The sequence below is a fragment of the Peromyscus eremicus genome, chromosome 6 (genome assembly GCF_949786415.1).
Source record: "Peromyscus eremicus chromosome 6, PerEre_H2_v1, whole genome shotgun sequence".
Classification (NCBI taxonomy): Eukaryota; Metazoa; Chordata; class Mammalia; order Rodentia; family Cricetidae; genus Peromyscus; species Peromyscus eremicus.
Window position 1 is genome coordinate 15,420,227 of NC_081421.1, and position 12,941 is coordinate 15,433,167.

At 42.7% G+C, this 12,941-nt stretch overlaps 1 protein-coding gene and 1 non-coding gene across 2 annotated transcripts in view; both read left to right on the forward strand.

The window, feature by feature from the left end:
- LOC131912931 (conserved oligomeric Golgi complex subunit 6-like) overlaps positions 1-2,218 on the forward strand; it is a 50,561-nt gene extending 48,343 nt beyond the window's left edge. Inside the window, 1 exon segment of the mRNA XM_059265220.1 lies at positions 1,088-2,218. Within this exon segment, the coding sequence (XP_059121203.1) occupies positions 1,088-1,235 (148 nt within the window). The 3' untranslated portion in view covers positions 1,236-2,218.
- Positions 2,219-12,838: 10,620 nt separating this feature from the next.
- Positions 12,839-12,941, forward strand: LOC131913913 (U6 spliceosomal RNA). Its single transcript, XR_009379986.1, has one exon. It is a non-coding gene; the product is annotated as a U6 spliceosomal RNA (small nuclear RNA).

Below are 12,941 nucleotides of genomic sequence, written 5' to 3' on the forward strand. Positions count from 1 at the left end.
TAGGATCTGTGTGTGTGCACATCTGGGTGTGAGTGTGAGTGGAGTCCTTCTTCTGTCACTCTCTGCTTATTCCTTTGAGGCATGGTCTCTCCCTGAACCTGGAGCTTACATGTTCATGGTGAACCTTGGAGCCATCAGTCCCCAAAGTCTTCTTGTCCCGGTATTCTTGGGGTTGGGGTTCTAGGCAGTTTACATGGATGCTGAGGTCCGAATTCTAGTCCTCCTCATGGCAGAACAAGTCTTCTGAACTGCTGAGCCGTATTTGCTCTCCGTCAACCGTCAGCCCTCCTCCTCCTCCTTCCCAGTAGAAAGTAGTCAGCGTCACTGCACTGTGTGCAGAGCATTTACCAGCATGTCTTCTCTCCCTTTACTCTTATTTTGCAATTGCAAATTACAGATCTTTAGCAATTTGAAAAATTGGCAAGTTCCTTTAACTCACTAAAGGTAGATCTGAACCAGGTACTGTTGACCTAACATCTTGGTATGGACTTCTCTCCTGCTTCCATCCACATACTGTACCTATAAATCACAGCCTTGTGTCTGTAGATAGTCTTACAAACGTATTCTTGTGGGCATTATTATCAAGAAGAACATAGATCCCAGAAAGACAGCTTAAAGAGTATTGTCTGTTATTGGCAGCTTCATTGCATAAACATGTATGACAACTAAAATAATTTCTTACTGCCTTTATCAGATGATTTGACCCAACTCTAACTAAGGTTAAATGTTCTGAACACATTTAAAGTATTCTGGGTTGCAGTGTTTGTTAGGTAAGGATGTTAAATGCATTTCTCTCCTCCCATGGTTTTACCTTGTTTCATCAGGATGTAAGCCTGCCCTAAGTCAAGGAATATTTACATGTGAGGCACTGTCTTAGTCCTAATGACCAAGCAGTGCATGAAACGCAGCCCCTGGCTTTTGGAGGCTACATATTAATGAGGAGGACTTTAGTAAACAGTAATTACTCATCCCCACTAGTAGGAACTGGTCAGCATGGAGATGAAGCATATCATTCAGCATCATTCATATGTGTGAGCTTCAGTGCTTGGGGTTATGTCATGTTCTGGTTTTGTTTGCTCATCTGTAGGGAGCAGATTGTAAAGCAGTCTACTGAGCTGGTCTGCAGAGCCTATGAGGAAGTTCATGCAGCTGTGATGAATCCAGTCAACGCATACAAAGATCCAGAGAGCATCCTACACAGGACACCTGAGCAAGTGAAGACACTGCTCTCCTGATGATCTTGATGGCATTTGCAGATTATTGGTGCCTGGAAACAAAGGGTGGTTTGGGTTTTTAATCTGAGTCTTTATTTTGAAGTTTGAGGATTAGAGTTTTCCTTGTATGAGATCGTAGGTCAATTTCTTTCATTCTCAGCTAATATGGAGATAAATCAATATTGACTTGAGTCTGTACTGCTGTGTCTCTTCTCTTGGTAGCAATGTTCTCTTGTTCATTAGCTGCCTGTGCATAGCAGCTTAAAGGTCCCACTGATTTGGGATTATAAATGGAGGCAAAAAGTCAAATGGAAGATTTCAGGATTAAGTACAACGAGGTCTAAGTTAGTACCATGTGACATCTAAACTGCAGTTGTTGGTAATCAATGTCCCTTTGTGGACGACTTCACTGCTTTCCTTGTGATGAATAGCTTCTCGAACCTAGCCCATGTCTCTGTCCCCCAGATAAGTGTCAAAGGGTTTGTTGGAAGAAAGCAAAGTTGAGGCTGTCGTCTCCTTTCTGCTTATTTTCGTACCTGCAGCCTCGTTCCTTGCAGACATTTGTATGTGTGTTTAAATATACACTCAGCTGAAAGGTTGGAGAAGAGGGGGAGAGACCCTTCAGTCGGCTTCCTGTGCAGGCAGCCTCAGCCTGCCCGTGGAAAGCCTTGTGTTTCAGGGTGGGTATTCACCACATAGTATGCACCTAATCTAGCCACCCCCAAACTGTTTTGTGTTTACACTAATAAGGATTGTTCAGAGCAAAAGTAACTACATGTTATCGATTGTGATGTCAATCTGTCTTGTTGGTTTTTTCAATGAATATATGTAGCATATTTTTATCAGAACAGCATAATACAAGGCAGGTACTTACGTTGTGCCTAATTTATTTCTACTGTGAAAAAAAGATTGACGCACTTAGCATTTTGTTTGCTAAGAGAAAATATATTTTTTCTTGTTATCTGGTTTTCTTAATATGTATTAAACTATTTCTGGAGCAACAATCTTTGTAGTATTTTTTATACTTCTCACAGATGTGTTTTGGGAAAATACTGAGCAGGAGGAAGTACAGCAGAGGGAAGCCAGGTCCAGGTAGGATGTGGTACAGTATTAAGCTGAGAAGCATGTTGAAATGGAACGTTATGAAGGCCAGCATAAATACAACACTCAAGTCTGCTGATGCCAGGCTTTGTATTTTGGACTGTATTGATTTGCATAACTATAACCTAATTAAAGGTGGCTTGGTGCATGGGAATGTGTGCTATGTGGGCAGAACTGGAGATTGAAGGTGGCAGTACTCCCCAGTGGCCAGATCAGTGCAATCTCTATGAAAATTCCGTCTGCCTTCTTTTTTCTTTCAGAAAAGGACAGACTGCTCCTAATATTTATATAGACACATACAAGACTGTGAATAGCCAAAACTTTAAACCAACGACAGTACAACAGTACTCAGAACAATGTGGTACTGCTACCAGGATGGGCTCTACTATGGGGTTCCATCCTGATAAGCCCAGAGTAAGATGACAGTGCCCAGTTGGAAATATATTCCATCCACCTAACCATATGAGCAGCAGAACTTAACCACACAGCATCAGTGTAGAGCATCAGGAACGTGTGCTGGTGATTATGGGCTGGCTTGGCTTGCTGCTCCTGTCCAACATTGACAGGCACAGAATGTCAGAAGCCCACAAGGAGGTCAAATTCAAAATTAGAAGTGTGAGTTATACTGAATGCTTATAACTTTCCCACAATCATAAAGCAGAAAACTTAAATGTTAACTATTATGCACCAGGACTGTGGTTAAAATGGAATTTAGAGTTCATAAGTAAACCTGTGTATAGACACAGTTAACGTTTACAAATAATAGTAATAATAAGGCTGCCAAGACTCTTCAATAGATCATTTCACAAATGGCTAGAACAACTGTAAATCCAACTCATCTCAAATCATATTAAAAATGAACTCAAAGTAGATGGAAGACTGAAATGTAAGAACCAAAACTTTTATAGACAAAACTTGTTATAAATCTTTGTGCTATTGCATTAAGCAAGACACACACTCACACTCTCTCTTAATTAAGAATTTCTTTTTAATGATACCCAATGGGTAGGGGGATAGACTTTATCAAATGTTTTTAAATGTGTGTTCAAGGGCAAGGCTTGTAATCAAGTCATAAAATCCCAGCATAGACGGGGAGGTGGACACTTAGCCTTTAGCTGATAAACTGCTAGCTTTTGAGCAGAAGAGTCAGTTTTCTTTAATGGTGTGACCTCTGGTATGTGTCCCACACTCCAGGACATAGCCCACTCCCGAGATTAGTTGGCCAACACAACACAACTCAAGGGGTCTGAGAGAACATGAAATTGGGTTGGTGTGGAGGTGGGCCTGGGAGGAGCTAGGAGAGGGGAATAAATAGGATCAAAACACATTGTATGAAATTCTCAAAGAATTAATATAATTTTTTTAAAGAAAATGAAAAGCCAGGCATGGCTCTTAATCCTAGCACTCAGGAGGCAGAGGCAGGAGGATCTCTGTGAGTTTGAGGCCAGCCTGGTCTACAGAGCGAGTTCCAGGACAGCCAGGGCTGTTACAGAGAAAAATCCTTGGAGGTGGAGGTAGAGGAGGAGAGGAAACAATGGAGAAAACCCTTTGCAAAGTATTTGACAAGGCCTATGGTGCAGATTACACTTGAGAATATAATGTACAACTCCAATATGACTGAGTTTTTATTTATATGTACAGTCTGCATAAGCATTTCACCAAAGAAGATACAAAAAAATGACTAATAGGCCCATGAAAACAAGGTACAGAAATGGCCAGCAAGCCCTTGCTTGGATAGACTTCCATGTTGGTAGTCACTAGGGAAATGCAAGCTGAGGCCACAAAGAGACGCTGTTTCACACATACCAGGGTAACTATTACAGTAATGATTTTTAAAGGGCAGTAAGTTAGTGTGAGAATGAAGAAGTTGAAATGTCATTCATGCTGGTAAGAGCATAAAATGGGTGTGGAAAATAACTTGATGGCTTTTTAAAAAATTAAATGGGATCACTATATGACTTATCAATTCACTATGCCAAGAGAATTAGAAAACCACATCTACACAGAACTTTTTGTTGCTGTTTTGACTTTTGGAGACAGGGTTTCTCTGTGTAACAGCCCTGGCTGTTCTGGAACTCGGTCTGTAGTCCAGGCCAGCCTTGAACTCACAGAGGCCTGCCTCTGCCTCCCAAGTGCTGGGATTAATATACAACTTTTATAGAAATATTTATGGCAGTATTTATAACCACCCACAGTGGAGAGAATCCAAAAGTTCATCAAACAATGTCATTCACCCTTTTAAAAAAAAGTGAAGTTTGGATACGTGCTACAGTGTGGACGAGTCTTGATTGAAAGACGCCAGCATAAAAGGCTCCATCTAGCTTGACTATGAAGTGGGACATGTATGAAGTGTGAGGGAGAAGCCCATGTGGAAACGAGAAGCACAGTAACAGCTTACAGGGACTGAGGGACAAGGCAATGGGAGCTGACTGCTGACAGGCCCCTTTGGAGGGAGGTAGAAATACTCTGGAGTTAGTGGTGATGGCTTCGTAATATTGAATATACCGTCAAACCACTGTGTTTTACTCTTTGAATTTACCACTTGTAAATTGAAACTTTTGATAAAGAATTGTAGAAAGTGAAACTGTAACATGCCAGTTTGCACATCTTAAATTCAAATATTGAGATCTTAATTGATTTTGAGATTTAGAAACACCACCACCTGGCAAGCTATTTTGAAAGCAGAAGGTAAGGCATGTTTTCCTGAGAGCTGTCAGTGGAGTGATGGTAATTGTCCAAGTTAGGAATGTTTGTCTACGTAAAGCTTTATCTCTTCTAAACATGTGGATTGAATGCAGAATGGGACAGAGAGTCAGTAATACTGAGTTCTTGCAGCAGGTTGTTTTTCTTGTGTGTGGGAAGGGGTGCAGGTATGTTCACCGCCAAAGCTAGAGGTGAACATCAGGCGTCATCCTCTGTTGCTCTCCATTTTAGTTTGTAGCAGGGTCTCTCACAGCTTGGAACTCACTAGTACAGCTTGGCTGGCTGGCCAGCAAGACTCCAGGATCCTCCTAACTCCACTCCAGCGATAGGATTACAGGCACGTGCCACTGGACCTGGCTTTTTACAGGAATGATGGGATCCAAATTCAACTCCTCATGCTTCCTTCAGAAGTACTTTTAACAAGTGAGCCGCCTCCTCAGGCCTTTTTATTATTATTATTATTATTATTATTTTATTTATTTATTTATTTATTTATTTATTTTGGTTTTTTGAGACAGAGTTTCTCTGTGTAGCTTTGAAGGCTTTCCTGGTCCTCACTCTCTAGCCCAGGCTGGCCTCGAACTCACAGAGATCCGCCTGCCTCTGCCCCCCAAGTGCTGGGATTAAAGGTGTGCGCCACTGCCACCCAGCAGGCCATTTTTTTTTTAAGTTAAATATGCTGTTGATGAGTATAGCCAACCCTACATATGGTCATTTGGGGGGTCATAATTATATTTAGGTATGATTATCAGTCATATATTTATGAAAATACTTTTATACTCAAATTACTTTTGAAAATAGATGTTATAATATAGGTCCAAATATAAAATTAACATGTCAGCTGAAAAACTAGCCTAAGAATTGCATTAATAATAGCATGCCAATCTATCAAATCCAGCTAACATTGATGCCAGTGAATACTAAAATAAAAACATTTGCAGTGAAAATAACTAAAAACTCGTCATAATACTAAGCTTATAAACATGAGCTGAACTGGAGGAAATTTTAGATAGGATCAAAAGTATTCATGTGAAACATTTGCTCACTTCAGGGGATATATAATTTTCTGGCAAAGTGTTTAGAATTGTATATTTAAAAACTGAATCTGAGCTAGTCTAAAATTTTCAGAGATTTTATATTTTATATAAATGTTACAGAACATTTATATAAAAGATGAAATTTATATAAATGTTCTGCCACCAGGAAAGTAATTTACTTATGTATTAGTATGAATCATGTACTTATGTATTATGAATTAATTTATTTCTGATCATCAAAATCCTAGTATATTAGTATTTTCTAATGGGGGAGGGGTTACTGTCTTCCAAACAGCTTTTGATAACTCTCCCCTACGAGGATAACTATAACTTTGTATTTTTATGCTACAGTTCTTTAGTATGGATATACAAAAATATTACTTTTTAAATTTTTGTGCTGCTCTACAGTGAAATGGAATTAATTTGTGCACGTTGGCCGTGTTTCTTCCAGGCCCCTTTCTAACGGACATTGTTTTCTCTTAATTGGGTTTTCTATTTATAGTTTATATTATTGGAAGTTGCAGTTTATATACTGTTATCTTTTAGATCTGATTTAGATTATCAAGGCTTCATTTCTTTTTATGTCTGCTTTGGTAAATTTCAATCTAGATGTGACTCCATTCCCGGACTTAATGTCGTGGTGCTCTGCTCATCATCCTGTTACCTGGTGATGGATTCTGGAGACTCTCTTATTTTGAGCTCACCATTTCCAAAGAATCATCTTAAATGTTTGATTTTCTTTATTGTCCTTTTGTTTATTTCCTTTATTTTTGCTCTCTCTTCATTAGTTCCTTCTTTCTACTTTGTATTTTATTTGGTCTTTTTTTTCTACCTTGGTGAAATGGAACTATATAATTGATATCTAAACATTGTCCTGCAGTGATATTTTCATTTATATATAACATTTGACATGTTAATCTATAATTCCTTCTACATTTACCTACATATATAGATCTGTATATGTTATGTCTTCATTATCTTTTTTATTCCATTTACTTTTTAATTTAAAAATATATTTTAACTAAAATGGAATTATACCACTTCCCCTCCATTTTCTCCCTATGCCTGTCTTCTCAGCTACCCTCTCTCAAGCCCTTCCCACATCCTCCCCACTCAAGTTGGTAGCCTCTTTTTCTTTGATTATTATTGTTGCGTGTGTATGTGTGTGCACAAGAATATACAAGTCCGTTTCTGTGTTTGTATGTGTCTGGTTTCAAGGCTGACCGTTGCACTGGATAACCAATAAGGAGGCTCTTCCTGGGGAGAGGCTGGTTTCCCTTCTCCCTGAGGTCCTTAATTCCTGTACATCTTGGTCTAGGGATGGGAACTCCTCCCAGCATCACACTAGCATGTCCATTAATACTGCTGTTGTTCTAGTCTTGCTCACGGAGCCATTTTTAGGAGAGACCATTTCACAGCAGATTTCCTGGTAGTCTGGCTCTTACAGTCTTTCCACCCCATCTTCTGAGATGTTCCCTGAGCCATAGATGCTAGAGCTGTGATGCAGATGTGTGCTTGATGCAGCAGCTGTGGTGCAGATGCGTCTGTGATGCAGGAGCTGTGATGCAGATGCGTCTGTGATTCAGGAGCTGTGGTGCAGATGTGTCTGTGAAGCAGGAGCTGTGATGCAGATGCGACTGAAGCAGGAGCTGTGATGCAGATGTAATTGTGAAGCAGGAGCTGTGATGCAGATGTAATTGTGACGCAGGAGCTGTGATGCAGATGCATCTGTGAAGCAGGAGCTGTGATGCAGATGTAATTGTGATGCAGGAGCTGTGATGCAGTTGTGTCTGTGAAGCAGGAGCTGTGATGCAGTTGTAATTGTGATGTGGGGGCTGTGATGCAGGAGCTGTGATGCAGATGTGTCTTTGATGCAGGAGCTGTGATGAAGATGTAATTGTGATGTGGGAGCTGTGATGCAGATGTAATTGTGATGCAGGAGCCGTGATGCAGATGCATCTGTGATGTAGGAACTGTGATGCAGATGTAATTGTGATGCAGGAGCTGTGATGCAGTTGTAATTGTGATGTGGGAGCTGTGGTGCAGATGCATCTCTTGGGGCTGAGCTCCCCACCATCGGTTGATTTCACTTCAAGTATCTTCTAATTTCCATAGTGACCTTTTATGCTTTTTTATGTATATTTACAAAAAAATATTTCTCAGTGATCTTTTTATTCCTTTGCATCAAAAATGCATCATGTATTTCAGTCCTTTGACATTTTTATGCTTACTTTGTATTCCAGCCTATAATATAATATAGTCTAGTAAATTGTCCTCTTTAGAGTGAGGAATGAAGTCTTTCCTGTAGTTACTCTGTGAAGTGCTCCACATGTTAATAATGATAGTTTCATTCATCCGTTCATGCAATCTGTAATCCTCTGTAGCCTTTCTGGTGTTTAATCTGAGCTGTATAAGCTTTCATAGCAATTATGATTTATGTTTTCAGTCTCTTCTTGTTTGCTTTATATGCTTTAGTCTATTTCTAGATATTCGAATTTGACTGATGTATTTCTCTGCAGTGTGATCCACTTGGAAATACATTGTTTGCATTTTTGCTGTTAATGCTTTCAACAAGGGAGTATGGCGATGACATCTGCTTACAAAGACTGGTGAGCGAGGCCGAGTGTCCTTTGTCATGCCCCTGCCGTGTCTCTCACTCCTCCAAGTCCACAGCTCTTCCACGGCGCACTTGCCAGCGAGGCCAGTCACGGCTCAGTGAGCGGCTGGCAGCACCAGCTGCTTTCATCCGCTGGTAAATCGAGCCAGGTCCTCACAGCGTGTTGGGGTTCCAGGCACACTGGGTGTTTCTCCTTCCTTCCCTCCATGGTGGGGACTTGGATTCCACCAGCTCTGTTGGGGTTTCATGCTCTAATCTCTAAAGGTTCCTGGTGCCGTATGCGCGGGAGATGAGCTACTCTTTCTTCCGTTCACTGAATGGCTTCATCTTAAAGCTGTGGTTCTCCCTCATGTTAATGAGAAGGTACTGTATGTGTGCCACACTGCTTTCAGCTCCCAGGGGAAGATTTGTTCTGTTTTCTGTTTTTGTTTTTTTAAGGAAAAATACGAATCCCAGTTATAACTGGGTGTGCCAGTCTCCTTCTATGTGGGTTGTTTTTTTATTTCTTTTCTTTTCTTCTTCTTCTTCTTCTTCTTCTTCTTCTTCTTCTTCTTCTTCTTCTTCTTCTTCTTCTTCTTCTTCTTCTTTTCTTGGTTTTTGGTTTTTTGTTTGTCTTTTTTTTTTGGTTTTGACTTTGTTTTTTTAACAAATAGGGAAGCACTTTTCTCGTGTGATGGATATCGTGCTTGTTCTAAACCCATCTCTAATCCTGAGCCCAAGCTTACCGTAAAACTGAATTTCATCCCATACCCAGTAGCCTCAGAGAAACTTTCATAGAACTTGAGTGGTTAGCAGAGGAGTGAGCAGAACCCAAACTTCACAGCTTCGCTGCTGAGTACACATAGTTCCCAAGTCTGACGAAGGAGTTACTCTCTGCTGAGCACGTACCCGTGAGCCATTAGCCAGGTGCCATGCCATGGAGACTCAAATGTCAAGTTACTGCCGCCAAGGTTCTGTTACAGGATGAAATAGCCAACCCTTGCCCTCACCAGAGGGGGCACCTAGGATCCCTGATAGCTGTGGCAGCCTGGCTAGGCCACGTCTGCCTTCCAGACCGGTGCACCACCTTGCCCTCCTTGCCCATCTTCTCGCCCTTTGCCTGACCTTTGACCTGTGGGGTCACCACTGGGGGCACTTTACCAGTTGACTCATGATACCAAGCAGACATTGTACTCCCCCTTTTCTGTGCCTCCAGCAACAATGCCCCCACCTCTTCTCTGGCCTGGCAGCCTGGAAGGAAGGGATTGCCAACTCACTTTTTAACATTTCAGGGCCTCCTTTCAGAGGCTTCTGGGGTGGCCTGCCACTCAAGGAAAGCCAACACAGGAACCCAGTTAGATCCTTTCAGAGGACTGTAACAGCCAGCCCACCCTGGCCTGCACCAGAAAACCTGCGGGGAACAAGAGTAGCCTTTGTAACTCCCACATTCCAGCAAGATGGACTGAAATCGGGTTCTGTCAGCTCCCTCACACTACCCCATTTTCCCCTGCTCCGAAACCAGAGCCACTGAGTATCTCAACAGAACTAAGACCTTGTTAGCACTAAGCATTTGGCCCAGATTTCTCTCTCTCTGTGGGAACTTGCATGGGTAGCTCCTCCCCATGCTGCTGCTGCAGAAGCAGATGGCCATCTTGGAGAGGGTCAGAAGTCTGGGACTTGGACAGGTGGAGAGTTCTGTGTGCCAGGCTGAATCGCTTGTAATTAGAATGCTTCTCATCATCTTCTGCACTTCTGAACTTACCCAAGGAACCAGCAGCCTTTAATCATGCACAGAAACAGATCTGTCCCTGAAAGCAAAAGCTGCCTGTGAAGTCAGAGGCATACAGTAGAGATGTCAAGAAAGCTAGTGGACCTGGAGTGAGCAATTAACCCTCCCCTTGGACTAGGTGTTTCCTGATTATCAGGGCGATGGACCACAAGCAGGGTGCTGTGCGTGGAGCTGGGGTAGGCTCCCTCTTCTTTCTCGCCTTTTCGATTTTTTTCTTTCTCCATCCCCTTGCCTAAGCAGTGCCTACAATAAACATTCTACATGTTTTGAGTCATGTTGCTGACACTCAATGACACCAGTTGGTTAACGTTTATCTGTTTTCTAATATGGAAAGGAAAATAACTCATTAGTCTTGACACCCTTAACGTGCGAGGGCTCTGAGACACGAGCTAACTTTGCTCCTTCCTGACTAAGCTGTGCTAATTGTCAGACTGTTCTCCAGCTAGAGAGCCGACCACAAGGTGAGGCATAGCCACTCGTGCCTCGTAAGGCAATGAGCGCTCCGGGAGCACGTCAGAATCATGATTTATTTCAAAGCCTTCCAAAAGAGATGAGCAACCGAGACTTTCCTCTCTGGAGAGCTCCTAGCAGGAGCAATGGCGATTTCTGGGGTTGAGTATAGAATTGTCTGTGTAAAGGGTGATGCTGGACTGCACCCCAACAAAGCCCGGGTCCTGTGCAAACTTCCAGTGGAGAAAGGGAGACTGTCACTTGTGGGGGCAACCATAGTTCTGCGGGAGTAGCCGCCCTCTGGTCCTTAGATCTCCCTGATTCCAGTTCTGAGTTCCACCAGGGAAGTGACTGTCATGTGTCACAGCTGGTTCAGGTAGCCATGCGTGGGCAGACTGGAAGTAACAAAGATAGGGCAAGTGTCCCCTAAACAAGAGCTAAGGTTCCCCAAATGCAGACCTTTCTGTAGAAGCTGAGATCTGGGTTTCACACACTGCCCAAGAGGATCCAGAGTCTCTGGCCACCCAGGTGACCCTGCCAGGCACTCCCAGATCCCTCCAGTTCATCTCGCACTTTCGCCCATGTATCTGTCTTCTTCACACTCAGGGCCAGTGAGATTTAGCGGCCCAATTTCATGAGGTAATTATGTTTTAACTCTCCTGTGTGCGATTGTGCACTCTCTGGCGTTGCTGCAGCTGGAACATGTGGGTGTTGACCTGTCGGTGGGGTTTGCTGGCCCACTGGGCCCAGGGCCTGGTTGCACACTGATACTGATGCTGCCCCTGCTGGGGCTCGGTTAGTGGCTTAGCGCTGATACAGAGCAGGGACAATGGTAATTTCCTGGCCTGCCCAGAGGAACTCTTGATTGCTGTGTGGGTGGCCTACATCTTCTTCATCTGCTTGGCTGTGCTGCCAGGATTATTTGTCCAGGCTCCAGAGCCCCAGGTAGTCCTTTGGTTCGGAGGGGCCAGAAAAACAGGCCTGGTTAATCATAGCCATGCACCTGGAACTGTGGTTTTCCTTTGTACTTATGTAGGCATCCATGCCTGGGGTGGGGGCAGGAAGAGGAAGCTCCTGATACACCCATCTAACTTTGCAGCTAAGTCTCAATAGTAACTGCAAAAAATAAAAGATTTATTTTTATTTTATAGGTATGGGTGTTTAAATGCCTGCTTATATATAAGTACACCACATGCATGCCTGATGCCTGCAGAGGCCAGGAGAGGGCACTGGATCCCCTGGAACTAGACTTATAGATGGTTGTGAGCTGATTAGCAAGTGCTTTTAATCTCTGGGCAGTATCGTTTGCAATTTTCCAGGGCCTCATGGTGTTCTTTACCCGGCATAGGTAGTGATTGTGTTATCTGTTCTAATTTGAATTCTGTCTGTTGGCTCTGGGGCCCCGGGAAAGTTAGTCTCTCAAGACATCAGTTTCCTCTGCTGTAAAGTGGGGTGATCACCGACTGTAGTAAGGTGGGACAGGTTTTTTGGGGGAATTAAATAATCTGTGCATGCCAAACAGTCTGCCACAGTGACAGACACAAATAATGCCCAGTCACTAGGTGTTAGGTCCAGAGCTGTGAGTGGAGGGAAGTATTTGAATGCAGTATTCTAATGCCTTATGTATTCGTCCCTCACCCCCATTTATATGCAGAAACTGAACCCTGAAGGTGACTGGGTGGAGAGGGGAACCTTCTGCAGGTGATTCCATAAGATGGGTATCTCTTGAAGAAGATTAATGCCCTTCTAAAAGAAGCTTCCTCACTCCTTCACCTTTTGAGTAGTAGTGAGAATAGAATAGCCCTCAAGGCCTTTAATCTGCCAACACCTTAATCTGAGAACTCTTGGCTGTGACAACTGTAAATAGTAAGCTTCTATCATAGATTCCCATTCTACAATATTTTATTATTTTAATAAAAAATAAATTGATTGAAATGAAGTCTGCAGTGCTCATTTATTTGGACAGCTCATAGAACTGAAATGATACAGAGAAGACTAACATGGCCGCTGCACAGGACGACAGGCGGACTCATGACGCATCCTGTACTTGT